This window comes from Zootoca vivipara, chromosome 2 (genome assembly GCF_963506605.1).
Source record: "Zootoca vivipara chromosome 2, rZooViv1.1, whole genome shotgun sequence".
Taxonomy (NCBI): Eukaryota; Metazoa; Chordata; class Lepidosauria; order Squamata; family Lacertidae; genus Zootoca; species Zootoca vivipara.
In genome coordinates, this window is record NC_083277.1 from 85,240,843 (window position 1) to 85,268,515 (window position 27,673).

The window sequence follows — 27,673 nt, forward strand, 5'->3', positions numbered from 1 at the left end:
CATCTGTGATCCCCTCCCATCATGTTTTCTCTCATGCTCAGGTTCTGACATTTCCAGAATAGGGCTGGGGGAAAGACTCGTGTCTGAAAGCCAAGATGGATCAATGGTCTGATCCTACTACCTTTGCACAATTGAAGCAATGCCCATTGTTTTACTACCTAAGGCTGCTGCAGGCAGTTCTTGTCATTGTGGATTGCCTGCCGGATCCACAAAGAGCAATTGCTCACTTCTGTTGAAAAAATTTTTTACCCAGCAACAGGGAGGGTCATCTCCCTGGCAAAATCCCACGATCATTCCTGCGGGGCGATTTGCATTTGAAAAGCGAGTTTCCTTCCATTGCTTGAATATATCAATGGCTTTGAATCCATTACATGGGCCTTTATGGGGAAGGGGGTGGTAAGAAAGCAGCGCCTCGGAACTGGTTGGCCTATTCTCATTGGTCTTTATAGCCAGCAGCACTCCTGCCATATTGTGGCACAGGAACCATAACAGAGAGGGCATAACAGAGAGGGCATTCCATGGGCACTTCCTTTATGGCAAGGCTTTAGAGAGGTGTGCAGTAGCTTCCTTCCTCATAGACACCACATATCTAGCAGGCATTAAGCCAGAGGCATTGAGAAGGTTGCAGCCGTCCTCATCTTCATTAGAAACCACAGGCCGGAAGCACAGTGATGCAAATGGCTATGGCAGAAGCAGAGCATCACCTGTGAAACTGGGAACTTTACTTAATTAAATGTGTGGTTAATGGCTGCTTCTCATTATTATATATGTTGCACTCTGGTACAGATTACCCCAGTACAAAACACACATGTATGTCAACATCCTACCAGTGTGGTAGAATAATAGAATTATAGAATCATAGAATTGTAGGAGGGAAGGGGCCACAAGGGTCATCAACCCCTTGCAATGCAGGAATCTTTCACCCAACATTTAGCTCGAATCCACGACCCTGGACTTAAGAGTCTCATGCTCTGCCGACTGAGCCAGGGGATCTGGGTGCAGTGCTTAACAGTGTTGGACTAGGATTCAAATCCCCACTCAGCCATGCAATTCTCTGGGTGACCTTGGGCCTGTCAGTGCCTCCCTCACAGGGTTGTTGTGAGCATAAAATGGGAAAGTGTATGGTACCTTAAGCTACACGGAGAAAAGGTGAGATATCAATGTAGTAATAAATAAATACATAGCTAAATAATAAACTAGTTAATGTGCAAAGATTACCACTTTTTGCTTCAAAATACAGTACGCACAAGTTGTTAAGTGGGAAAAGACAGGGCCGTCTTAAGCATGTCGAGCGCCCTGGCGCTGTGGTGCGGAGATCGCTCCAGCGTCCCCACCCCGCCCCGTTTCTTGCTGCGGCTGGTGGGCACGGCGTGGCACCCCACGCCACCCAGCCTTCCCCTAGAGCCGGTCCTGGGAAAAGATCAGATTCCCACTTACATGTACAGTAGTTTAAAGGGAAAGCTACCTGAAAGAGAAACTTTTTGTTTTAATACTGCTCTTTTGTGCAGAAGCCGGCCTGGCCAGGACGGCTTTCCTGTTATAGCTTCTGGGGTTGACAAGGCATGTGAGCCTCACCTGTCCTGAGCCTACCCCAGCTGAGGAATCACACACCTCCACCCTAAGCTAGCGAGCCCCATATGGGCTGTTGGTCCTTGCCTTCCTTCCCTCCAAACTGACTGCTGTTAGTTCTGGAATCCTGAGGTCAGGGGTGGTATGTCCCATTTTGCCACTTGAGGCAAAACAGAAAGTGCCACCCTGCTCTGCAACACCACCACCACCATTGAGATACTCACCACAACTTAGCTGCCTGCCTATTTGAAGGGTGGTTTTAACCTGTGATTTCCTTTTAAAAAAGCTTAACAACTTTGGCTGCCTCCCCCTGCCCCAACAAAAATCCTGGCTACTCCCATTAGTTCATACATAACAAAATAAAAAAAATTCCTTCAGTAGCACCTTAAAGACCAACTAAGTTTTTATTTTGGTATGAGCTTTCGTGTGCATGCACACTTCGTCAGATACACTGTACACGAAAGCTCATACCAAAATACTGTACAGATACATGCACACTGATGAGAATTAACAAGAAAATAAATTCATTGGGGGGGGGGTTATGTGATGGTGAGAAGGGCAAGTAGGTACAAATTGCTTGCATGAGTTCTCCAGGCTTCTTGTCCAACCTCCTCCTCCTCCTCCTCCTCCTCCTCCTCCTCCTCCTCCTCCTCCTCCTCCTCCTCCTCCTCCTTCTTCTTCTTCTTCTTCTTCTTCTTCTTCTTCTTCTTCTTCTTCTTCTTCTCTCATCTAAACCAGGCATCCCCAAACATTGACCCTCCAGATCTTCCCCGACCACTGGTCCTGTTAGCTAGGGATCATGGGAGTTGTATGCCAAACACCTGGAGAGCCACAGTTTGGGGATGTCTGATCTAAACAATGACCGCTCACAAATAGGCACAGGATTTACTGCCAAAGACAGTCCCCAAATGCCAACAATTCCAGTCCATAGTAGCAAAGTTGCAAGATCCTGTAGCTGCAGATAAAACTGATATACATATGTAGTTGGAGCAATGAATGTAAAACAGGTACTGTACCACACCTCGGCAGGTATAGTTGGACAGACTGTGCTCGTTGAAGCATTCACAGGCTCTGAAAGACATCTGTCTCTGAATTCCCACACTCAGTCTGTAACGCCCACCCTGTGTGTACTCCTATAAGAGAGAGAGAGAGCATGCCTTGTCAAGAGTCCTGACCCCAGATTTCATGAGACACTCCTTAGTCTCTGCTCTCAGGCCCCTCTGTGCTCTCATCACCCCACCCCATGAGACGGATCCCACTTCAATAGAATCCATTATGTCTCTTTTCTTTGGTCTGCTTTTCAATAGATGACTTGGTTCTGCCTGGGAAGCACACCACGGCTAAAGAGGAGCACTGGTTGCTCGGTGTAGGAGAGAATTAATGCTAAGTGACTGTGCCTTTGTGAGCCTTGGGACTCGGAGCCCGTGGAGAATGCATGGGAACAACTGCAGATTACAACAGGGTGCAAGCAAAAGGAAGTTTTTTTTTTTTTAAAAAAAACCCCACACACCCTGAAAACAAACATCGACTTTAAATCAGTGTTAACCAGACAGGCAGCCCCCTCTAAATGCAAGTTTGGAAACAGGGGCCCCAACACTGTCTCTTTGTTAATTCTATGAAAGCCCCGTCAGTATCGGACAAAGGCAAATGTGCAAGGGATGTTGCCAAGTGTCAGGTGCAGCAACTAAGAAGGAGAATGCAGGGGAAGTGAAGAGAACGGAGTCTCAGAGGAGAGGCCCATTGCACCTCTCCATCCTTCAGAGATAGTTCCATCTGCAGCCACGCTCTCCCGGTGTGAGATGGCATTCAAACTATCTCAGCTCTGGCGGGGAGGACAGTTAACTGCAGAAATGTTGTAAGCAGAATGCAGGGGTGTCGCTATAGCCATCGCAAACATCTCCCTGGACTTTTGACAGCAGCTTTTTCAGATCATTGAGCTTCAAGAATCCAGATGGCTTATTATGGAATACTGGCCCAAGACATTTTGATGCCTGAGGCCAATGGTAGAGATCAGGCGCGCCATCTCCTAGGGGCCGAACCCTCCCCCCTTATTTTTGGGGAGGGGTGTGGCCCCCCCAATGTTCAAAGGGGGAGGAGGAGGCCAAGCATGGAGCCGAGTGCAGTGTGTGTTCAGTGGCCATCTCCTCCTCTTCCTCCGCTCCCATGGAGGGGAAGGAGGAGGGAAGCAGCCCCTGGCCAGTGGTGGTGGCAGGAGGAGGAGGATCCACCAGCCATTGAAGCCACATTGCCACTGCATTCAACTCTGCCCCTGGCTCCTCCCAGTGTTCTGATGTCACTTGTGACATCACACACATGGCACCGGGGGCCCCATTCTCTCTTGAAGTTGGCGCCTCTGATAGAGGTACACTGCTCCCTCCTTTCCATATGCAGAAGTTGACTGGATTGGTAGTTGAATCTTACTTCAGTACCAGGAACAAGAGATCATCCTAGAACTGTGGGTAGCCAGGCGGCTAGTCAGGGGGGTGTAGGGCAGGCCACATACGGTAGAATACACAGCTCTGCCTTCCAACTGAAGGGTGCAGCCAGAGGTTCAGGAGAAACAGCCAGGGACCACCTGCCACTGATCATCTGCATGAGGTGACTGTCTCACTCAGCCTAATGGTAGGGCCAGCAGAGGTGGTTTTAGGGTGGTGAGACTGGTGTGGTCGCACTGGGGTGGTGCCAAGTATTAGCATCACACAGTGCCCTGCTGAAATTTGAGAGCCCAGAGTCCTCCACTGAGGCCAGCCTTGGACAACATATACGAAGTCCATAGCAAGCAAGGAAACCATCAAAGTCACTTCCAGTACCACATAAGGGGAAGCAGCTCTTAGGGATAGTTTTTACATGAAAGCAAGGCGCCTGTAGTTCCTGCTTCATTCTTCTCAATCTTGCAGAAAAGGTTCTGGTTCGTCCCTTTAGGGGGACTGCAGTCTAAATAGCAGGCGCTCCAGTTACTTTCATTTATTCAGTCTGAACCAGACACTATACTTTGGTCTTGGTCTTATTAGTAATAGTTGCCATCATAGGACAGGAGTTAATGGATTGGGAAGCAGTAAGTGGTCTTTCTTTAAAGGTCAGGGCAGACCAGGACAGTGCTATTCAGCACTAGGCACAATGCAGCCACAGGTAAGCACTTATACAGTTCTGCCTCCTAGAATATCTTCAAAAAGGATATCGCAGATCTGGAAAGATTTCAAAGAAGAGCAACCAAAATGATCAAGAAGCTGAAGCAGCTCAGAGACGAAGGAAAAGTTACCACATATTAATTACTGATATATATATATTACACACACCACACCACACCCCACACCCACACACTCTCCACCACAAAGTTGGATGGTTTTAAATGGGGATTAGATAAATTAATGGGAGGACAAGGCTATCAACAGCTACTAGTGATGACGGCTTCTTACCACCTCCAGCACTAGAGGCAGCATTCTTCTGAATACCAGTTGCTTGGGGTCATGAGAGGGAGAGTGCTGTTGCACTCTGGGTCTGCATACAGGCTTCCAAAAGGCATTTTGTTGGACGCTGTGAGAACAGATTTCTGGACTAGATGGGTCCTTGATCTGATCCAGAAGGGCTCTTCTTATGTTCCTTCTATCATCTACTGCTACTTTAAAAGCATCAGGAATTAACAGGCACTAAAGCAGCATTTGCCAGTCTGGTGTTTTCGACATATTGGTACACTGGAAGTGACTTAAGTAAGGATGTCTGCTGAATGCATTACCTAAGAACAATGGAGAGCCATAGCAGTAGAGTTTTGAGTAGGGGGCAAGATCAAGATCCAATACAGGAAAGCCAAAGAGGAAAAGGTTGGATTTGTCAAACACATACCGGATCAATTTGGGCAATAAAAAAAGTGGAACTTGCGCAAAAGATGGATCCTGGTAATGTTGGGAACGATGTTCAAATTTGGGGAGCAGGGTGGTTCAGGGACCCTTAATGAAATCCAGAAGCAACCCATTGATCTTCCACACCTAATTCAATCAAATCACATCACCAGTAGTGATGCGATTTTAAAAACAAGAGCCAAGGGTATCAGTAAAAAATTAAGGAAGTTTTGCTCTCTCTGGCCTTTCTGTAATTCAAGCAGTGGCTGAGAATGGAGAGAAAAACAGGAGGTGGTGGACATCTCAGAACAGAGTTAAGGAAACTAAGAAAGAAAATTAAAAACACTAGTGATATGTCTGGCCACTTTCTGCCAGTCTCTTCTTCAAATTTAGCAAACACTGTTTGCTATTTCTGTTTCTGAAACTATCTCAGGAAGATCTCAATGCTGGCAGGCATATCTAGGAAGCAGATCTCAGCTAAGTCTCCTTCCTGTCCTCCTTCCTGTTTTAACTTCCTGTGAACAAGAATGTCTCAAACAGCTTAGCATGAACTACATCATCTTCCTGAAACACTAACTTGCTGTTCTGTTCAGAAAATACCTCTTTTGTGTAGAAAGGGGCACTGGTAGAAGGGCTTCATCTTTAAGAAACCAGTTTATTCATCAAGAAGTAGGAAGTCTCAAACTCTTTAGTAGCAAACATCTATGCATGTTCTCTAATAAAATATGTCCCACTGTGTTTTTCCTATGTAAATGTACATAATATTGCAGTTTATGTACATAATATTGCAGTTTAACCTTTCCCCTCAGAACAGACCTACTGAAATCAGTGGTCTAATTTTAGTCATGTTCATTAATTTCAATAGGCCTACTCTGAGTAAAGCTTGGTTAGATACCACCCTAAGGCTTTGTAAGTCAGAATCACACTTTGCATCACACCTGGAATCAAACAGGCAACCCGTGTAGATCTTCTAAGACTAGGTACTAGTGATAGGTATTATTTTTTGGGTCCTGCTATAATCATCCCATCCACCAGTGAAAGAAGCTAAGCATCACTTGAGCAAAAGAAAAGGAAGAAAAAAATAGAACACACCCAACAACCCATTATTACTGGTAACTAGTGGTTTTCAGCCCGTTCAATAACGGGCGCTAGAATCCTGGGGTTCGGAGAAGCGCTTGCGCAGCGCTTCTCCGAACCCTGGGACCTGTCCTTGCTGTCGGCGGCAGGGGGACAGGAACGGAGGAGGAGAAAGCGCTGCTTTTTCTTTCTCCGTTCCTCTCCCGCAGCCGCCGACAGGAAGCAGATATCCCAGGGTTCGGAGAAGCGCTTGCGCAGCGCTTCTCCGAACCCTGGGACCCGTCCTTGCTGTCGGCGGCAGGGGGACAGGAACGGAGGAGGAGAAAGCGCTGCTTTTTCTTTCTCCGTTCCTCTCCCGCAGCCGCCGACAGGAAGCAGATATCCCAGGGTTCGGAGAAGCGCTTGCGCAGCGCTTCTCCGAACCCTGGGACCCGTCCTTGCTGTCGGCGGCAGGGGGACAGGAACGGAGGAGGAGAAAGCGCTGCTTTCTCCTTCTCCGTTCCTCTCCCGCAGCCGCCGACAGGAAGCAGACATCCCAGGGTTCGGAGAAGCGCTTGCGCAGCGCTTCTCCGAACCCTGGGACCCGTCCTTGCTGTCGGCGGCAGTGGGACAGGAACGGAGGAGGAGAAAGCGGCGCTTTCTCCTCCTTCCTTCCTCTCCCCCAGCCGCCGACAGGAAGGACGCGCGCACTCTCCCCCCCCCCCCCCCGCCTCCTCCAACCGCGGCTCCTCACGGCCAGGGAGGGTTGTGAGGAGGCCTTCGCCGGCCTCCACCCCGGCGGGAGCGGCGGTTGGAGGAGGCAGAGTGGGGGGAGAGTGCGCGCGCGCAGTCTCTGCTGTCCAATCCCTGTATCCCTGGGGCACATGCGCAGTGACCCAGGGACACACGGGACATCTGGACGCAGGGACAACATGGACATTATTATATAGGATTATACAGTTAACAATGTAAGACATTTTTCTTTTCTTTTCTTTTTACATTGCTGAATAGGTATAGGAAAGAAATGGAACAAAATCCGTTCTGATTGGTCTTGGAAACCATGCAGGTAGAAAGAGATTGACCACACTGAATATTTGGAACACACAACTAGGTTACAATCCTGCACACACGTACCTGGGTACCGTAATAAGTGTCATTGGCATGTACGTACGTATTTGGATTGCGCTACATGTGTGATCGCCAGTGGGTTGGTTTGTCGCAACAAAATCAGCAAAACCACTACAGGATTGTTAAAGTTTTAATTTTCTTTTAGTACTACAGTACAACAGTATCACGTTTCGTGCAGCAGCAGCACTACCCGCGCTGCTGCTTCACGCGCGAGTCTCAGAATAGGTACGTCGCGCGCTCGAGAAGGGCGTGACCATATCTACATGGCCCCGCCCCCTCTCTCGCGGCCTGCCGTTCAAGCTGACTGGCTCCGCCCCCGAGCGGGGTTGTACTTGTCTCGTGGCGGACCTCGCCTTCTGCTGTGACGTAGCCAAGGCGGTGGGTTGCCCGGATGAGGCAGGGTTCGGAGCTGTGTCAGCGACTGAGGCGATGCGGCGGCAGCAGCGGCGGCAGTGGTAGCAGGAGAGCGCCGCTGGACGGTTGAGGAGCGCGAGGAGGAACAAGGGTGAGTGTAGAGGAGCAAGTGTGTGTATGTGTGTGAGAGAGAGCGTGTTTTGTGTGCGAGGGTGGGTGGACTTTTTGAAGTGCGCGAGCGGGGCTGTGGTACCGCCGAAGCCGGGTGAGACCCCACCCCACCCGGTCCCCTCTCTCTCCCCACCCCACCCCCACCGGGCGCTCTACTGCTTCACTCCGTCGCGAGCTCGTTCCGGATTGGTTGCGAAACGACAACGGGGCAGATTCCGCCCCTGCCAGCCTTCTATAAGTCGGATGGGGAGCCATGGCCGACTGTCACTGGCTTGAAGTCGTGTCATTCATCCATCAGGCAACGGCGGGTGGCCGGCCTCCTCTCCCCCCCCCGCCCCCAGGGATCGCTGCCCTCCTTTCCCTGCCACCGCTCGGGCAGGGGAGGAGGCCGCCGTTTGTCGCTCCTCTGTTGGTGGCGCCACCGCCGCCCGCCACGCTGTCAGCCTGTGACGCCTCGGCGCCCCGCCCGGAACCTGCCCTCCTTGCCCTGGACCGTTAACGCTGAAAGGTTCCGGCTGCTGCTGGCCTCGTGACTCACCTCACGGCCGACCTCCCCGCCGCCCGTTAGGCCTGGGCCTCAGATGAAGGCCTGCCTCCAGTTCTGCACCATTGGCACCAGCTCCCTTTCGTGCCAGCCCAGCGCTTAGTAAGAAGCGGGCATCCTGTTGCCGCTTCTCAGGCCTCCATTTAAGCGCTCCAGGCTCCAGTCTGTTGAGCTGCCAGTTCGGCGTTTGGCCTGTGACTTCCAGCTCCTGGCCAACCCTGTGGCCGCCCTGACTTATCATTTCTCTACCTGCCTCTGGCAACCTTCGCCAGGTACCTCCCGCAGCTTTTGTTCCAGCTGATAAGGCTCTACGACAAGCGAGGCCCAAAACCCAGTGTGTGTAAAATCTTGGGCGGCTTGGATTCCTTCCAGTATTGAAGTCTGTTCCCAGGAGTGACTCAGGGCCGTCTCTTGCAAGGTCTTTTTGGGGGATGTTTGTGAATTTCCGAAGCGAGTAAACCCTGCTTTTAAATTAGGAGAAGGTGTCAAAGAGTATATGACTTTCCTTCTGAGTCTTTGTGTGTTGTGATAGGAAAAAGAAGACTGCCCCCTTTAAGGATTTGGCTTAACCCTTTAAGGTTAAGCTGGACATGCTGACGATAGTCACACTTACTTAGTCACACGTCACACTGTATATATTAAATGCATATTTTTTTAATGTTTACATCCAAAGGCTGTCTAGGTGAGGTGAATGATTTCTCCCTCTGTTAATTCCCATTGGGCTCACTTCTTGTGTTGCACCTCACCAAGGGGAGAAAGCCTGCAGTGATTGGAAATGGACAGATAAGGTGAGGAAGGGTCATTGTTCAACTCCACTACCCTGGGTCTCCTTTTACTCTGAAAATGAGATGATGATTATTTATGAAATTTTAGACCACCCCTCACCTGTAGATTTTAGGGCAGTGCACATCATAAAAATACAAGTCAAAGAACAAAAACAATATAAGCCTCTTCTTACATGTGAATAGGGATGAGAACAAAAAATGAGGTTGCTTCCATTACATGCAACTGTAAAGTGAACTGAAAGCATCTCTCTCCCCCCCCCACTCCCCTTATTACTCTTGCCTCCATTTTCCTCCACTCCCTCTGTACCTTTCTCCTGTGTTAAATAGTTGATCACACTGGATATGGTCTGTCTTCCACATGTACACCAGTACTGTAATAATGATAATAGCAGATGTTTTATACAAACAACTCCTCCTTTGTTAATGTTGATTTTCAATGTAGAATCCTTTTAACTACTAGCCTGCCAAGTTTGGGAAAGGGAAAAGCTTAGGTGTTTTGCTGTCAGGTAGTTGCTAGGATACACAAATATACTGATGATGTCAGAGCACTAAGTTCCCATGAGTCACTGAAAATATTTTGCTTAGTGGAGGGAAGAGGCAGGTATAGTTACAGATGCTGCATTTTATTTTGGAGATAATCAAGTTGTTGGAAGGTAGCTATTCTAGATCAAAAGTAAACAACAACAAGAACAACAAACACCTACCCACCAAATCACGCAAAGTAAATCCTAATTATGGTTTTCTGCCCCAAAGAGCTGAAGGGGTTTTGTTTGAGACAGCTGCAGAGTGAAATCTTCATTGCTGCTGTTCTTGTTGCTCCCTGACCCATCTGGTTTTTTGCCCTTAATACGTGTGTCTTAAACCATGTTCTGCAATCACAGAGGCAATTTTTGCATTGTTGCTATTAGACATATCTTACACTCAAATTTATTGTGATACAACTGCTTTAATGGTATTGGCCCTTGCAGATTAATATGAGATGGGGTTCAGACTCTGGAAAGTAAAGCCTTCATTGAGAGTTCAGCTACTTCAAATAGGATAGGAAGTGAAAGCCTTTAGTTTATATTTCATGGTGTAGATAGATTTGATGTCAGGGTCTTGGCATGATGCCCCCCAAAGAGGCTTTCCTGGCAACCGCATTAACATCTTTTCGGCACCAGGCAAAGACCAAACTTTTCTTGCTTTTGAGGGTACCGTGTTTCTCCGAAAATAAGACACTGTCTTATATTTATTTTTCCTCAAAAAAACAAAAAAACACTATGGCTTATTTTCAGGGGGTGTCTTATGTTTTTTTATTAAGTATGGTACAGTTTAACCTACAAGGTTAAACTGCCTATCACTATGGCTTATTTTCGGGGTATGACTTATATTCCTTGAATGCTTAAAAATCCTGCTATGGCTTATTTTATGGCTATGTCTTATTTTCGGAGAAACAGCTTATATTTGAACTTGTTATTTCATTGGTCACTTTCTAGTGAACATACTGATGTCAATGTTTCTTAATTGTGCTGTGATATACTTAATGATTACCGATGTTACATATTTTAAAATGTGTAATGTTGATGTTTTTATTTTGTCTTTTCGTGGTTAATCTACTTGACATTCTTCTGTAGGTGATGAATATAGTCCAGTCCTAGGACCCCATGAAGAAGGTGGGGTTTTATCGGTAGGGAAATAGCCAGGCAACAGTAGGTTATGCTCTTTTGTGGGTTTATTGAGAGATTGGAGGTTGAAAATGAATGTGGGGCAGTAGTGGATAATTGTTGGGTGGTCTTCTGTCAAGATGAAACATCATACAGTAATCTGGTCCTGTGTTTTGAGTGCATGGGCACACTGCTGGTTCTATAGCATGGTCAATATTCTATTGTGGAGGGTTCTTGCCAATTTGTCTTTATGTACAACAGTATATATTAGACTGAAATGTTGATACATGACTTCAGCATTGCTTTTTGCATGTTTGCAAGGACTTGCAGGTATCAAACTGCTGCTGTTTAGGTGCCTGTAGGTGAAACTGCCAATTCAGTGTAACTTTCTCCCTCCTTTTCCTCCCAAAATTCTTTCATCTCAAGCTTTCCTTTCTCACTGCAGGTGAAAATATGTGAACATGTATCTCTTATGTTGCAGGTGTGGGGTGCAGTGTTGCATGGGTGACATTGGAAGAAGAATGGTTAGCAGGGAAAGTGGTAGGAGCCCTCTCCTGCCTTTATTTATTATTGCTGCCTCTAGTTGCTACTTTTCCTTTAAAAAAAAGTCAGGGGAAGTTTACATTGAACTATGTGCATGCAGTGTGGCTTCTGGCCACAATATGCAGTTAGGGCCTGATTTAGGATGACCTCTCTTTTAAAGTGTAGAGCTTTGTAATAAGTACTTGAGAGCGTCAGAGCTGTGCCCAGGAGGCTTGCTGCTTGGCAATAGTAAGAGCAATGGGGAGGGAGTGGCTGATTCACAACTGAGTTTAGAGAGAGAGAGAGAGAGAGAGAGACTCTACAGCTCTGAGGACATGTGATCTCTGATTGCCTAAAATTGCATCATTTACAAAGTGCATGCTTTGCAAGTTAATGCTGGGACCAATACAAACTTTGATATGTGGCAACAGCGAACAAGCTTTTAAGGGAGAAATAAGTTGATGAAAGTTTGACTAGATTTAGCTGTATCATGATCAGTTACTCTTCCAAGGAAGGGAACGGAGACCATGCAGCTCAACTATTGGTCTGGTGTACATAAAACTTGTATGTGCACCATTCCTTCATATTTGGGGCTTAGAAAGGTTAATAAGCTGTTATGAAGAAGAAAGTAAAACACAGCACAGTGCTCACGAACTAAACTGTGTTAAAGTACTATATTTGTGTATGCAGTATTGAGATATTACAGACTTTAGAATCAGTTTCTAGAATTGATTCCTAATTTAAAGTGCGTTCTGTTTTCATTTCCTGCACTGAAGTTGTTTGTGTGTTGTCTGTGACATATATGGATATATTTATTATATATTACTGGATATAAACCAGTTCAGTGAGAACATTTAACTGGTCTCAAAAACTGAGTCTGGCACCATAATGCTGTGCTTCTAAATGTATAATGACTATGGATTGATAGGTTCCCCCCCCCCCCCATTCAGTGGTTCTCTGACGTTCTTGTATCTAAATTTAGGAACTGGAAGTAAATGTGCATTTGAGGCTATTGCAATTGAGGTAGTTTTTGAGTTGTTTGAGTAAAGTACTTGCCAGAGGAACTCTAAATAAGTCCCTCCCACCCCCACCCCCAACCAGTAAAATGGCAGGGCAAGATTGAATGAATGTTATACTTTTTTTGAAATAATTTTTATTTGATTTTACAAATATAGAGTTATAACAATACAAATGGCATATCCATATTTAGATATTTCCCTGAATCTCTGGACTTCCCACCTTCCCCTCCATGGGTCCTATTGAATGAATGTTATCCTTGATTTTGATAAACCTTCTCAGAAGAATTTAGGTCATCTTATAAAGAATCATGTTAAGTTTCCCCTACCATACCACACATTTGCTTTCCTTGTTCTTGCAGATGGCTTTTAAAAAATTATAAATGCAGCACTCTCTTTGGGTAATTCACAGTAAGCCATGGTTACTAGTTCACATTGAATGCATAGAAATTGCTTTTGATTGCAAGTGGAAGTACAAACCATCACCTTTGGCTAAGTGTTATGGTTCATATTCACTCATCCAACAGCCATCCTGGTAGCAGGAGTCTTGTTCAGAGCAACAGCAAAATCCATTGAGTGACTTGCACATTCAAAATATATTGCTTATTTGCTACATTCATTGTACTTTGTGGCAGTTAAGCTGTGCAACTAACATGTTGGCTCTCGCCCAATGTCCAAACCGGGCATCATGGTTTGCTTTGCTCCAAATGGTGGCTTCTTTGGAGAAAAATACATCTCAATCCCCTGTTCTGTTGAGCCAAGGATTATAGCTTGCTGCTGCTAGGGAGAAGTAAAGTGAGAATGATCTCTGCATCCGTGGTAAACCATAACCATAGCTTACCATGTATATCTAAATGCAACCGCAGTGTAGATTCTCTTTACAGTTCTTATTTGCCATCATATAGTCTTGAGAGGTGTTGTTTTTATTTGAACAGGTACAAAAAGGAAATGAACAGTAACCTGTTCTGAACCCTGATCTGCCCTGGTTCTCTACATGTGCCACACACCTTATTCTGCTGCTCTGCCCCATGGGTGGATATAGTTTTGTTCTCTTCTTTTGGTACTCTACAACTTCATTCATCATTTTCTTGTAAGCTTACTGGGCAGCTGGTATCAGTGAAGAGGTGATCAGAGGCTGCAGTTTGTAAATTCTTCCTTTCCTTGATGAAACTGGTTGTTTTTAGTAGTACTGAGACCTTTCATTGAGTAATCATTATGTGACCTTACTAGTCTCTGTAGATTCCAGAGCAGCATCTGATAAACACAGGTTTCAGGAAGTGCTGACATCCTCTCCCAGTCAGTTGCCAGAAGCATGATTCAGTATTCTGAAGTGAGTTAGATCTTATGATAATGTTAAAACACACTTCTGAGGAAGATAAATAATTGTTTGCTTGAGTAATTGCCACTTAAAATGTGAATTTGGTATTTGTCCCCCCTCATAAATTAATGACTGCTTCCTACATGCATTTTAAAATGTGCAGTGAAGTGAACGTGAAGTGACCTCAAACATGTGTCTTTGGGATGTGATCAGAGAGGAGTCTTAAAGATGTATCTGGCAGAACTCAAGCTTGTCTGCTCTCCATTTGTCTCATACTTGTGCTCTAATCTGACACATTACAAAGATGTGTGTCTGCGCCATTTTCTAGTTGCTTTCCTACATAGATTGTAAGAATGCAATTAAGGAATAATACTGTGGATAACATTTTTTAGAAGATTGTACTTAGTGGTACATATGCGCACAAGCTTATTTTTCAGTTTGAACCTCTGCTTTGCAAATCCTTTTTCTTTTTTGAAGGCAACACAGAAGCTGTGGCAGTGTCTCTGGATGATGGGCTTTATTCCTAATTCTGTTCAGACGCTATGCTGGGCCAATTGGCAATCCCCCCTCCAACTGCTCCCCACACTTTCCCCAGATTAGTGTTAAGTATGATTAAGCATTTCCAGTGTAACCATAGTTACCACTAGAATACATTGCCTTTAATTTGGAAGTTGAAACCACGATTAGCCCTTAAATCAGAGATTGAAATTAGCTAGCCATAGTTAGCAGTTATAGTAGGCTCACATATTGTGTGGGGGTTATGTTCCGGGGGCTGCATGTAAAGTTGTAGAGCCAGAACAACCCCAAAACCACCACTGTGTGACCAGCCTCACCTTTCTGAAGCTGGTGTGCGAAGCAGGTTTTGCCCCCTATGCAAAGTGGAGAGCTTTTAAGCTTTCTGTACTCTGGGACGCTCTTGCATGGAGTCTCAAGGCACTTGTAGGATCTCTGGGGCCACCTGAGATCTTGCAGAAGTCTTCCAGAGTCTATGCAAGACCTCCCCAGATCCCAGTCAGCATGGTAGGGAGAATTTAAACACACACCTTGCATTTTTAAAATTTGTGTAGTTGCAACTGGCTGGCTACCAAGTGCATAAAGGTGCAATTGTGTAAGTTGTATTTTGTATACTTGTATTTTGATATGCTGGTTAAGCTAATCAGAGAAGGGAGGAAAGAGTCACATGGACATAACTGTCAAGTTCTCCCTTTTTAAAGGGAAATTCCCTTATTCTGAATAGGCTTCCTCGCAAGAAAAGGGAAAACTTGACAGCTATGCACATGGGCGAGTGATTATGTGAGCGAACTAAAACCAACAAAATTAGGTAACAGTAGCTTACATTAAAGGGAGATGCGGATGGCGCTGTGGTCTAAACCACTGAATCTAGGGCTTGCCGATTGGAAGGTCAGCAGTTTGAATTCCCGCAACGGGTGAACTCCTGTTGCTCGGTCCCAGCTCCTGCCAACCTAGCAGTTCGTAAGCACATCAAAGTGCAAGTAGATAAATAGGTACCTCTCTGGCAGAAAGGTAAACTGCATTTCCGTGCGCTGCTCTGGTTTTTCCAGAAGTGGCTTAGTAATGGTGGCCACATGACCCGGAAAAACAGTCTACAGACAAAAGTCTGCTCCCTTGGCCAGTAAAGCAATATGAGCGCCACAACCCTAGAGTTGTTCATGACTGGACTTAACTGCCAGATGTCCTTTACCTTTTTTTTAGATTACATTAAAGCACCCCCGTGCTCCTTGGATAAGGAATGCTGTATTATATTGGCACTAGCTATGCACCCAATTAATATCAATTAACATTTGTAGCTTCTGTAGCTGTAGGAAATGAAGCAGTTACTCCATTTGCTATGCCAAGATTTTCAAGGGCCTTGCTGCTGCTTTTTTTCCAGTGTAATTGGAGGAGAAACGTAGTTAGGGATGTACAAAGATAAAGAGCTGATCTGAAGGATTCTGTTTTACATATTAGACAAATTGTTTCCTGAGCTCAGAGTGCAACATTTTGCTTTATTTCCCCTATAAAATAATGAACTGCCTCTAGTTAAACCAGAGAACCTGTAACAGGTACCTAAACGAGGAGGACCAGTACTCAAGCCTAAGGCAGGAAGTGAGTACTGTGCATTTACTTGTGAGCTACCATGTTTCTCCAAAAATAAGACACCGTCTTATATTTAATTTTCCTAAAAAAAACCCACGGTGGCTTATTTTCAGGGGATGTCTTATTTTTTTTATTAAGTATGGTACAGTTTAACCTACAATGGCTATCACTATGGCTTATCACTATGGCTTATTTTTGGGGTATGGCTTATTTTCGGGGTATGGCTTATTTTCGGAGAAACACGGCACATACCGTAATGAACTCATTGTGTTGTTCTGAATTGCATCTTTTTGGCTTGCTATTCAGACTCTTCAGCCTAATGGTAGTGTATACTTGGTAAATAACCAATTAGAAAAGTACTTTTGGAATGCTCTCAAGCTGTTAATGACTTGACCTGGAGTGCAACTGCCATTGTTCTAGGTGCATTTTGTGACAGGGAATTTCATTACTCCAGTCAGTTTCTGAAGATTTCAGATTATAGCTGCAGAGTGGAGGGGGAGAAGAGAGTTATCTGTTGCAGATTCCCCATTCTTGAAGACTATTTTGCATTCTTAGTGCACATTTAGATTTCATTTCTTTTCCTTTCCATTAATTGGCCAAACAGAGTTTACAAATCACTAGTTTTACTCGCAAGCTGGAATTAAGATTGCCGGAAGAAATATCAACAACCTCAGATATGCTGATGATACAACCTTGATGGCAGAAAGTGAGGAGGAATTAAAGAACCTTTAATGAGATGAGGGTGAAAGAGGGGAGGGCAAAATATGGTCTGAAGCTCAACATCAAAAAAACTAAGATCATGGCCACTGGTCCCATCACCTCCTGGCAAATAGAAGGGGAAGAAATGGAGGCAGTGAGAGATTTTTCTTTCTTGGGTTCTATGATCACTGCAGATGGTGACAGCAGCCACGAAATTAAAAGACGCCTGCTTCTTGGGAGAAAAGCAATGACAAACCTAGACAGCATCTTAAAAAGCAGAGACATCACCTTGCCGACAAAGGTCCGTATAGTTAAAGCTATGGTTTTCCCAGCAGTGATGTATGGAAGTGAGAGCTGATAAAGAAGGCTGATTGCCGAAGAATTGATGCTTTTGAATTATGGTGCTGGAGGAGACTCTTGATAGTCCCATGACTGCAAGAAGATCAAACCTATCAATTCTGAAGGAAATCAGCCCTGATTGCTCACTGGAAGGACAGATCGTGAAGCTGAGGCTCCAATACTTTGGCCACCTCATGAGAAGAGAAGACTCAACAAAACAACAAGTTATACCCGCATAAGGCTTTGCAAAATGTCAGTCAATCCTGTTTGAGAATTTAACTTCATGCTTCATAAACCACCTGTTCTGAGGACCTTAGCCTACTTTTGAAGTCTCTGTATCTGCTTAGTTTTTCACTTTATACTTCTGTGGTGTTTTTGCTTAGGACTGATTTGTGAAGAGGTTGCCTGGAAACTTGTAAGCAAAGATGTACTATGTTTGAAATCCCTTCTCCACAATGGTTGCCAATTATCACCTTTCTTGAAATTGTGCTATCCATGTTATTAGACCTAAGCCACAACATAATCAGCTTGTAACAGACTATATTTTTCCAGACCTGTTGTCTTTCATTTCTGAGAGGCCTCTTGGGGCAAACTACCTTGCACTACTTCAGTCATGCCTGTTTGAAGCGTCTCATGTTGCCATTTTGGTGCTTTAAATTTAAACTGTAAATCCAAGTGAAGTCCTTGGAAGAAGTCATTTGAAAATGGCACACAATGGGGTGGAAGGACAGATTGTGAAGCTGAGGCTCCAATACTTTGGCCACCTCATGAGAAGAGAAGAATCCTTGGATAAGACCCTGATGTTGGGAAAGATTGAGGGCACTAGGAGAAGGGGATGACAGAGGACGAGATGGTTGGACAGTGTTCTCGAAGCTACAAACATGAGTTTGACCAAACTGCGGGAGGCAGTGCAAGACAGGAGTGCCTGGCGTGCTCTGGTCCATGGGGTCATGAAGAGTCGGACACGACTAAACGACTAAACAACAACAACATGGGGTGGAAGAACCCACAAATAGTTCATTCCTGGAATGGTGCAGACTGTTTTAAATAGTACTTTGGCACAAACACCATTGATGTTACCACACTGAGAAGGCAGAGTCTGCCAAGTCCCAAAATGCCACTTAGCAATTTGATCTGTCCCTTGAGTCACTCGTCGCAATGATTTCTGTTTACATGATAGGGTTCTTTGTCCCAGTTCAGGAAGACTATACTGGATCAGGTGCATTGGTTATGATCCAGTGCAGTTATCATGTGATTGGAAGGGGGGTAACAGAATGTAAGAATGATAGGTCAGCATTTATATTCTAGATGGACACAAAAAAGTCAAGGTAATAATAATTAAATAATAAATTAATAATAAAAAGGTAACCCATAAGTTGAAACAATATCATAGCCCAATGACCAAAATATTCATCTCCATGACCTCCAATCTGTTGGCCATTTGACTATGATACTGTTTTTATAAAAAATATCATTTAAAAGTTGTCCTGTATATGGAGTAGATTTATATTTAACTTTTTTTGTATCTATAAAGTACTGGGCAGGAAATACATTTGCCATGTTTGTTCTTGATTATTCAGTGTTTATATTTCTCCACTATCATTATTCATGATACTTTTCTTAAGGTTGGCTTCAGACGATACTGCTTTTTAAGAATTGTAGTTCTGAACTGTTATATTTTTTTCTTTGTCGTGTTTTATACGGTAAGAGGAAGTAGAATACTTTATGTGTGTGCTTTGAATGTTCAGGTCAGAAATGTGGGTCACAGAAATGTGGGATGCGCCAGTTTGTTTCGCTGGAGGGGGAAATGGCTATTGATGCTTGTCAGAATTCAGCAGTATTCTTTGGTTAACAGCATTAGCATCTGTACACATGCAGAGGATAAAAAGCTATCATGAATGCAGTTCATTCCTTCCTGTGTGGCACCTCAAAAGTTAGTAAAACAAATGCCTTCTGTTGTAGGAATGGGGGCTTTAACAGTCTTCTGGAAGGAAGCAGCTGCCTAAATTTTAATTGTATTATTATTATTATTTTATCTTTCAAACTTTTGTTGGAATATGATTTAAGGGCAGTAAAAATTATATATAATGAGTCCTATTGGCCTTTTAAAAAAGTTAACTTGGTAATCTTAACGTATATTTATTGTAACTTACTAAGAGGTTTTGATCAATTGCTATATAAATCCTGTTAAATAAGAAAAATAAAACGGGAGGAACAAATTCTGCTTGGAATCATGCACCACAGAGGGCTAAACTAGATGTGTTATGAGAGATTGCCTATGTTTAACATTTTAAAAAGCCTCAGTGATCTGGATTAGGGTCATAGCACTAGGGGAAGTGCTGACCAGGGCTCTTTGCAAGGAGCTTGCAAAAAATGCTGCTGCATTCTTTACAGGTCGCTTCAAGGATTGACTGTGGAGTTCCCCATGAATAAATCAATAGCACAGTTTGTTTTGTTTTTTGTTTAATGTATTTTTATTAAAGATTTCTTGGTTTATAAAAGTATGTGCAATGTCTCTTTTTTCAAGTTACATTTTCTACAGATCAGTTTCATTTGTTGAGACTTTAGTGTTACATTAGGAAGAAAATGAGGGAAGAGGTGGAGGAGGCCATGGTGGGTGGGGGTAGGGTGGGGTGGCGATGTTTCTATTTTACTTAATGTATGTGTGGGGTTTTGTGTCAGCGTCACTTGTGCAGGTTCTCTGCTAGAAATCAATAGCACACTTGATACCAGGAAGCTTGAACTGAGCACCCATCAGCACAACCAGGAGTCTACTTTAAGGTTGTGCACTGGCAACCATGTTTCCACCTGCCCTCAGCTGATGTCACATACCATGTCAGATTTGGAACAAGTTTTGTGTAGTATAAGGGAGATAGCAAGATAAATTGGGACCCATGCTGGGCCTAATTGGGTCACACTCTGGAGCTTCCCCATACCTCTAGTAGAGCTTCTAGCCTCCATCAGCTAAAGTGCTTTGTCTCTATGCCTTCAATGTACTCTTGAAGTGCTACCCTATGTTTTTGTTGGCATGTCAAAGCAGTTCATTATCTTTGTGCTTCTGAATAGATAATGTTGTAGAGCCACTCTGCCAATTTCTATTCATTATTCAGGTGCTAGAGAAAGGGCAGTTAGCCTCTCACTGTAGCGCAGGAACAAACCTTTGCTCGGCTGAAATGGCTGACCAAACTTTACTTCTATTATCTTATTCAGTGGGTGTTAGAAGTGTTAGTTCCAGTAATTACAGGTCTTACCACCTGGCTGAAAAGCCAATGCCTGCTTTAAAATATGATCATTTGCATATTCCTTAGACAGATTTTTTCCAACTCCATTAACCCTTCTTTGAATAGTGTGGTACATTTTGGGTGTGTTTATATTTTGTTTTCCCAAAACATTTAAAGTGGGATTCAATTTAAATGCAACAATGCATCTTCAGAGAACTCTTGATGGCCTGGTTGATGGACTTAAAACATTTTAATTGCTGATAAAAAAATATGCCAATCACCCATACTCATTTCTTTTGAGATGAATAGAAGGTGAGGTATAGTTCTACTTGTTGCTTTGGAATGCTGATAGTCCTGGGGCTTGTCTGAAACCAGTAGGCCATATCAGGAGCATCCTATTAAACACTCTGGATTTTGCAGGTGACCATGATCATGGACTGTGAAGAAATCCCTGAGTTTTCATGTCCAGAGGAAGAAACTGCATACTGGAAGGAGTTATCTTTGAAATATAAACAAAGGTATGGTTCTAGTAGTTACTGAGTTTCACTTCTAGGTAGTTAATGCATTTAAATTGTTTTATCTGAGGTAACCTTTTAAATGTCTGTTGCAGCAGTAAGAAACAAGTGGTTGGAAGCCACGTATCTTCAGCAAAGCTGTGAGCTATGTGCTCTGGGATGCAGGAATAAAATTTCTTTGTCAGTAGTGGCCTTGCACTGTTTGAAATCTGCCTTTGCAAACAATGGGGTACTTTATCATCTCAAGAATGCTACTGATTGCTGCCCTTGGCAGATTGTCTCATGCTTCACTGTGGGGTTAAACTGTATATCTTTAAAAGTTCTAGTTTTACTGAAGTTTAGTTTAGGTACAGGGCAGCCTAATTTTGGTAAATAAGGTCATTCTGAGATTATAGGAGCTTCTGACTCCCTCTAGTGATTAGGATGCTGTTTAAGCCTCTGGTTCTTGTATATTGCATGATAGCAACCCAGCACATGCGTGATCTGAATGAATTCAGTTTCCTGCCTGAATACTGGTATGGAATGAGAGACAAAGACAGCCATTATGGGCTACCAGAAACCCCCACCCCACCCCCCACAGATATTAGCTAGATAGTAGATTCATTGTTCTGACTTGGTGGGTAATTTTTGTATAGTCTTGTTAGCTTCTTCTTGCCTAGAGCAGTATGATTTGAAAAAGAAAAGATAAAAAGCAGTGATGTTGGCTTCTTAAACAAGGTATGTGTTGTGCTTTTTTAGGAGTTAATACAGGGGTGGTAGAAACTACAGTATTGGGAAATTTGCGGGGGATTGGCAATGATTTTCATTTTTTTTTTTAGCAATAGCAAAAAGGATTCCACAGCATCCTCAGATTATTAGTACCTTGTTTAGAAAATATACTAGAGTTTTATCCCAATTAATCAAAAGCCTGGGCAAATAGGAATGTCTTAGCCTGGTGTCTGAAAGCTGACAGTGATGGTGCTAGGTTTTCATAGGGAGAGGATTCCACAAATGGATAGCAACCATTGAAAAAGCCCATTCTCAAGTTGTCACCCTCTATACCTCCCTCTGAAGAGGCACACAGAGAGGGGCCTCTGAAAATCCCTGGGTCTGGGTAAGTTCATACAAGGAGAATTGGTCCCTAAAGTATTGGGGGTTCTGAGCAGCATAAGGCTCTATAGGTCAAAACCCACACTTTGAATTGCACTCAGAAACTAACTGTTAGCCAATGTAGTTGGCTATGACTATGTTCAGATCATCTGATCCCAATCAAGTCAACAATCTAGCTGCTCAGTTTTGCACTGGCTGCAGTTTACAAAAACCTTTCAGTGTTTACCCAGATGTGGGCAACAGAAGCTAGGACAGGGGTTACTAGTTTTTTTGGGAGCAGTGGACAGTTTTTGAATTTTGAGAGTGATATGGGCACCCTGCATAAATGGCATGGCATATAACAAAATTAGAGTACAGTCATGATTAATCTTTCCCCATATTTATATTTCCATACTAGAAACAGCTTAACCTGTTGTATTTCAGCTTGTCATACAGATGTTAAAGGCATATATTTGCAAACTGCTTAGACACTATTGTAGTTAAGTGGTACCTAAATAAATTGTTTAAATAAATTAAATACGAACCCTGATTTCCCACAGTGTCAACACTAAACCAAAGCCTACACTGTGTCATTAAACCTGAAGAGACTTACTTCTGAGTAGACTTGTAGACCATTGTATAGTAAATTAACTATACAGTGAATTGTGAATGAGTGCAGGAGACATGCCTAAGCCTCTTTGCAAAGCCTTCACTTTTGCCTTTTGCAGGGACAAGATTCTTTAACATCCAGCCACACTTACTGTAGTAATATTTTTAGAAAATAACTTGTAGGGAGGGACCACCTGATTTCATGTGAACTCACCACAAGAAAAATGGATTCTGGTTGCTAGGGGAAAAGGAAGGGCAAACCACAAATATTCCACTGGTTGGAGAGTAAGTTAGATGCAAGAGAAGTGCACTAAAGGGGAGGAAAAAACAGCAGCTCTTTGGGGCCCTAGGGATCTCTACTGGTTGGTATCCAAACAACTTGTTTATTAATCTCTTTAGTAACTTTAAACAGTATAGCATCACAAGAGACACAGTATTTTGAATAAGCATGTTTCTCAAGTGACACAAAGGATTCTATTGTTTGGAAGACTATTTTTTTCTTTCTATGGGGATGCACATAGATAGTGTGCAGCAATTCTTCCAGTAGGCTTTCAGCAAGAATCATGGTTAACCTCCACAAAATAATGTTTCACATGATGCAGCAGTAAATACTTTTGGTCCTTTTGAGGTTCAGTGGGAAGAAGTAGCTATGGACTTGCTAATACCATATTGACAGGATGGAAGCATGGTTGGAGTAATGCCTCACTCATCATCACCATTCTTCTTACAGTTTCCAGGAGGCCCGTGACGAGCTGGCAGAATTTCAGGAGGGCAGCAGAGAACTGGAAGCAGAGTTGGAGGCTCAGCTGGTACAGGCTGAACAGAGGAACCGGGACTTGCAAGCAGACAACCAAAGATTAAAGCAAGAAGTGGAAACTTTAAAGGTACAACTGCATCTGTTAGCAGTGTTGGTGGAGGCAAATAGGAAATAGGAAATTATTGTTGCATTTATAGCTCACTTCATTATCAAGACATTGCTCTATAGCAGGCATCCCCAAACTGCGGCCCTCCAGATGTTTTGGCCTACAACTCCCATGATCCCTAGCTAACAGGACCAGAGCTCAGGGAAGATGGGAAATGTAGTCCAAAACATCTGGAGGACCGAAGTTTGGGGATGCCTGCTCTATTGGCTACACTTAGGTTTCAGGGCCAGTTAATTGCACCCTATCCTTTCTCTTATTTTTATAGTCTCTTAGCCCACCAGATTTTCAAAAGTCACTGGAAAGTGAGCAGGCTAACAGGCCTTGGAGCTTAAAACTAGTGCTCAATGTCTATTAAAGGGGCTTTTAAGAGTGAACATTGGTGTATTCTAATGCCTTTTACATGTGAAAGGACTGCTTGGTGCTATGAGTTTGCTATGGGAAGAGATGCAGTTCAAAGACACTGTGAACTGCCATACTGCCTTGACATGCTTCTGGAGAATTGCGTTCTCTCCCATAAACCTTAAGGTACTGTAACTTGGATCTTCTGTACTAAGAGTATGGTACTTGGTAACTTACAACCATCCAGTATAATGAAAAAAACATGCTTGCTTTATGTCTTCAATGAGGACTTGAGCAAACTGAATCCACTGCACCCCTTAAGACGAGCGTTCCTATCAATATAAGTCTCTTATCTGAGGGGCTCTTTTGTAGCTACACATCTCATATGCGAATTTGCTTTTCAGAAATGTGGTAGGCATTGAGGAGAAAAAGAGAGAAAAAATGGTAAATTGGTTAAGTCCTGCTGGGTGTAACTAGGTCTGCTTGTATAGGCTAGGTAGTCTGTAAATTTATCTGCAAATATGAATGTGTGTTTGAGGAAGCAGCACGGGGTGGCAGGAATGCTTCTAAATCACTTTGTTAATTTCAAAGCAGCAGAATACGTAATACTCTTGTACTTTCAGGAGAAACTTGAGCACCAGTATTCACAAAGCTACAAGCAAGTGTCTTTGTTGGAGGATGACTTGAGTCAGACCCGGGCAATTAAAGACCAGCTGCATAAATATGTGAGAGAGCTAGAGCAATCCAATGATGACCTTGAGCGTGCTAAGAGGTAAGGGTCATAGTGTTGGGTGGTAGTCTGTTCCCTTCCTGAGACAGATACTTCCTTATATTGCCTTTCTGCTCAGGTTTTTGTTTCAGAAGCTTTCAAAGAACCTTGTATTATATAAATAGTGAATTGATAACTGATGCAGTTGTGAAACTAAAACATCTACAGTGCTTATCGTATTTCCAAAACCTCTTTCATTTGGTAGCCTCTTGGCTTAGCAGAAAATATGATTGAATTTTGAAGCATTAATGTAAAACACACAATGACTATAATTTCCATTTATACAACAAATTATTTTGCACAGTCCCCATAAAAATATACCGGTATGTATGTGTGTAGTGTTTGTACCTGGTTGGATTGATTCTCTCCAGAATGATAAATTAGCATTCAGAATGTGCTGTGAGGAAAGTGGTCAATGATTTCTGCTACATCTACAGCCCACAGGATCAGGTTGGCACCAAATGTGCCTAAATTATTATTTTATTTATAGTTAAGTATATATAATAGTTAAATGTTGTACATCATGAATAGGAGCCGCAAACACCTTTAAAATGAAATCCTGCTCTCAGGGGTTTAGGGCATCCTTGCAAATAATTTCAGAAAGTTTGCTGACCACAGCCTAACCATGACTTATGATAGTTTTAGAAGTGACTCTTGAATGTGCACTGAAGAGCTGTTTTTCTCTTTGTGTGTCTAGGGCCACAATTGTTTCCTTGGAAGACTTTGAACAAAGACTGAATCAGGCCATTGAGAGAAATGCCTTTTTGGAAAGCGAGTTAGATGACAAGGAATCTCTGCTAGTTTCTGTACAAAGGCTGAAGGATGAAGCAAGAGGTATTGCTAAATTAATGCTTAGTTAATGAAGATGGAGTGTGGTTGTGATGGAATAAATAGGAACTTTTAGAATGAACGTTGAGTACAACTGTAAGCCAAATCGTTATATATTGCCATATTGTGAACTTTAGCTGGCGATATATTACGTACGATGTTGGAAAGCAGGTATCGCCTAGCCCTATTGGGAGGTTCATAGAAACAGTAAAAGGGCTTTGAACTACTACTGGTTTCCAAGCACCAAACAGCCAGGTGGGTGCCTGGAAAGTCCACACAAGGTATTTTGAGAGATGGATAGGGTCGCCCACCTATCAATCATGTGATGTCATAATGACGTCATATCATATTTGGCTTACAAGGCTGATCCTGATAAGGATTTGTCTTGTGCAGGCAAATAGGTTTCCCAACCATGCTTTATGTAGTGGCTATCGTATTTCAGAACACGAATCAACGATCTATTGGACACCAGCAGACCAGATTTGATGAGGAAATACATATTAAGTAACTTTGAAACCCATCTGTACTTTCCTTTGGAAATCCCTGGCTTATGGAACATTTCTCAAAATAGGCTTCAGCAGTACATAGATAAAGGCATGTCTGGCACCTTCAACATTCTTTCTGCAGCACCCCTGTGAGGCTCAGGAGCCCAGTTATGTCACCCCTTGCCTGCAGAGCTGGCAGCCTCTCACTGCTTTTCAAACACCCTCCCATGTAGAGTGTTCCCTTAGCCTCCTCTCCCCTCTCCTTGGGAGTCATCTGGGCAGCTGCTGCTGCCGCCCCTGGTCTCTGAGTTGCTCCCCTGCCCCAAAAAGAGGTGCCTCCTCCCACTGCCCCTCAAGGTCCTGGGACTTGTCTGTCCATTTCCATTTCCATTTCCATTTCCTTGCCTGCCTGCCTGCCTGCCTGCCTGCCTGCCTGCCTGCCTGCCTGCCTGCCTGCTTGCTTGCTTGCTTTGAGGCAGCCTCAGCTCCTGGCAATCAGTACCTGGCAATCAGTACCTGGCAAGACACTAAAAAGACCTTGCTGTGCCATTCTGCACAGACCTCTTGTCTCTCCCTGCTGTGGTGTGCTGCCTGCACTTAAAATTTGGTAAAATAAAATAAGTGTGTATATGTTATAGACTTGGGTTCTTTTGATGTTTCAACAAAAGTGTCTTTTCCACAGTGGAAGTGTGAGGTGCTATTCAAAATATGAATATGCTGTGCCAGCCAAGCAGATGCTTGATTGCCAAGGAGTACATTCATAAAAGCTAGTGGGAGGAGGGAGGTGAATTTACCTGATGGGCAGTTTGCCATTGCTTAAGGGTTATTAGTTATGCTACTTCTGTGTAACTTGCATTGATAGGCAATGGAAATTGTTCATTATTGACTTCAAGCTTTAGTTCAAAGGAGGTCTTGTCCAAGTTAGGCTTTGAGATCAAGTCATGCAGCTCCAGCCAACGTTCTGTTTGCGTCTCATTCAGCCTTCACAACCTACTTATTATGTGTTCTCTGTATTATGGAACACATTGGCAATATATTCTTCTTCAAACTTACAGATTTAAGGCAAGAATTAGCAGTACGGGAAAGGCAACAGGAAGTGACCAGGAAGTCAGCTCCTAGTTCCCCAACCTTGGACTGTGAGAAGATGGATTCAGCTGTCCAAGCATCACTCTCACTGCCAGCAACACCTGTTGGGAAAAGCTGTGAGAACAGCTTTCCCTCTCCAAAAGGTAGAACACAATACACATGTTATACTCTGAATGTTCTACTGTTTGCATTGTATGTGAATGTAGAACTTGCACAGTTCTTGCAAAGCTGTAGTAATGTAGAAATAGCAGGCCAATCTCAGTCAGAGTAGAAATTAAAGAACACATTTTGAGCCATATAACGCAACAAAGATTTATTTGTGTATTAATTAAGACTTATTTTTCCCCACCTGGGAGAGTGTGATCCTGACTGACTCCTGTTACAAAAGCTGAGGCTGCTGAAAGGATCTTGAGTGGGTTTTTTGTTGTGTACTGTATATGTGTTGCTGCTGTTGCTGTCATTTTTTGTATCTTTATTTTGTATCTTATTTATGTGGAAACTGTTCAGTTTGGTTGTATACTTTTTGATGTTTTGTTTCTTTTTATGACTACTTTTGTTACATTTTTTATAAGCTGCCTTGAGCATGTTTTTAACTTTGTAAATGTGGCATACAAATAAAATGGTTGATTATTTTTCCATTGTTTCTTGTTTTAGTTATAAAATACTATCCCATATAATGGCAATGTAGATATTTTAAGATTGTGAGATAAGGTTTTAAGGAACTGACTGAGATAGTTGATCTTCATAAATACG

General features: G+C 43.4%; 1 protein-coding gene across 7 annotated transcripts in view; it reads left to right on the forward strand.

Annotated features, from left to right (window-relative positions):
• NDEL1 (nudE neurodevelopment protein 1 like 1) overlaps positions 1-27,673 on the forward strand; it is a 50,806-nt gene that overhangs the window by 8,682 nt on the left and 14,451 nt on the right. The window contains exons 1-7 of one of the 7 annotated variants that reach the window (XM_060271786.1): positions 7,935-8,094; positions 9,332-9,446; positions 20,719-20,816; positions 23,221-23,374; positions 24,376-24,524; positions 25,219-25,355; positions 26,890-27,063. In XM_060271786.1, coding sequence (XP_060127769.1) covers positions 20,725-20,816; positions 23,221-23,374; positions 24,376-24,524; positions 25,219-25,355; positions 26,890-27,063 — 706 coding nt within the window. In that variant the 5' untranslated portion in view covers positions 7,935-8,094; positions 9,332-9,446; positions 20,719-20,724. Of the gene's footprint in view, positions 1-7,934; positions 8,095-9,331; positions 9,447-20,718; positions 20,817-23,220; positions 23,375-24,375; positions 24,525-25,218; positions 25,356-26,889; positions 27,064-27,673 lie in introns of those variants that run through there. The other 6 variants (XM_035104708.2, XM_060271785.1, XM_035104712.2 and 3 more) reach the window with 6 other exon arrangements.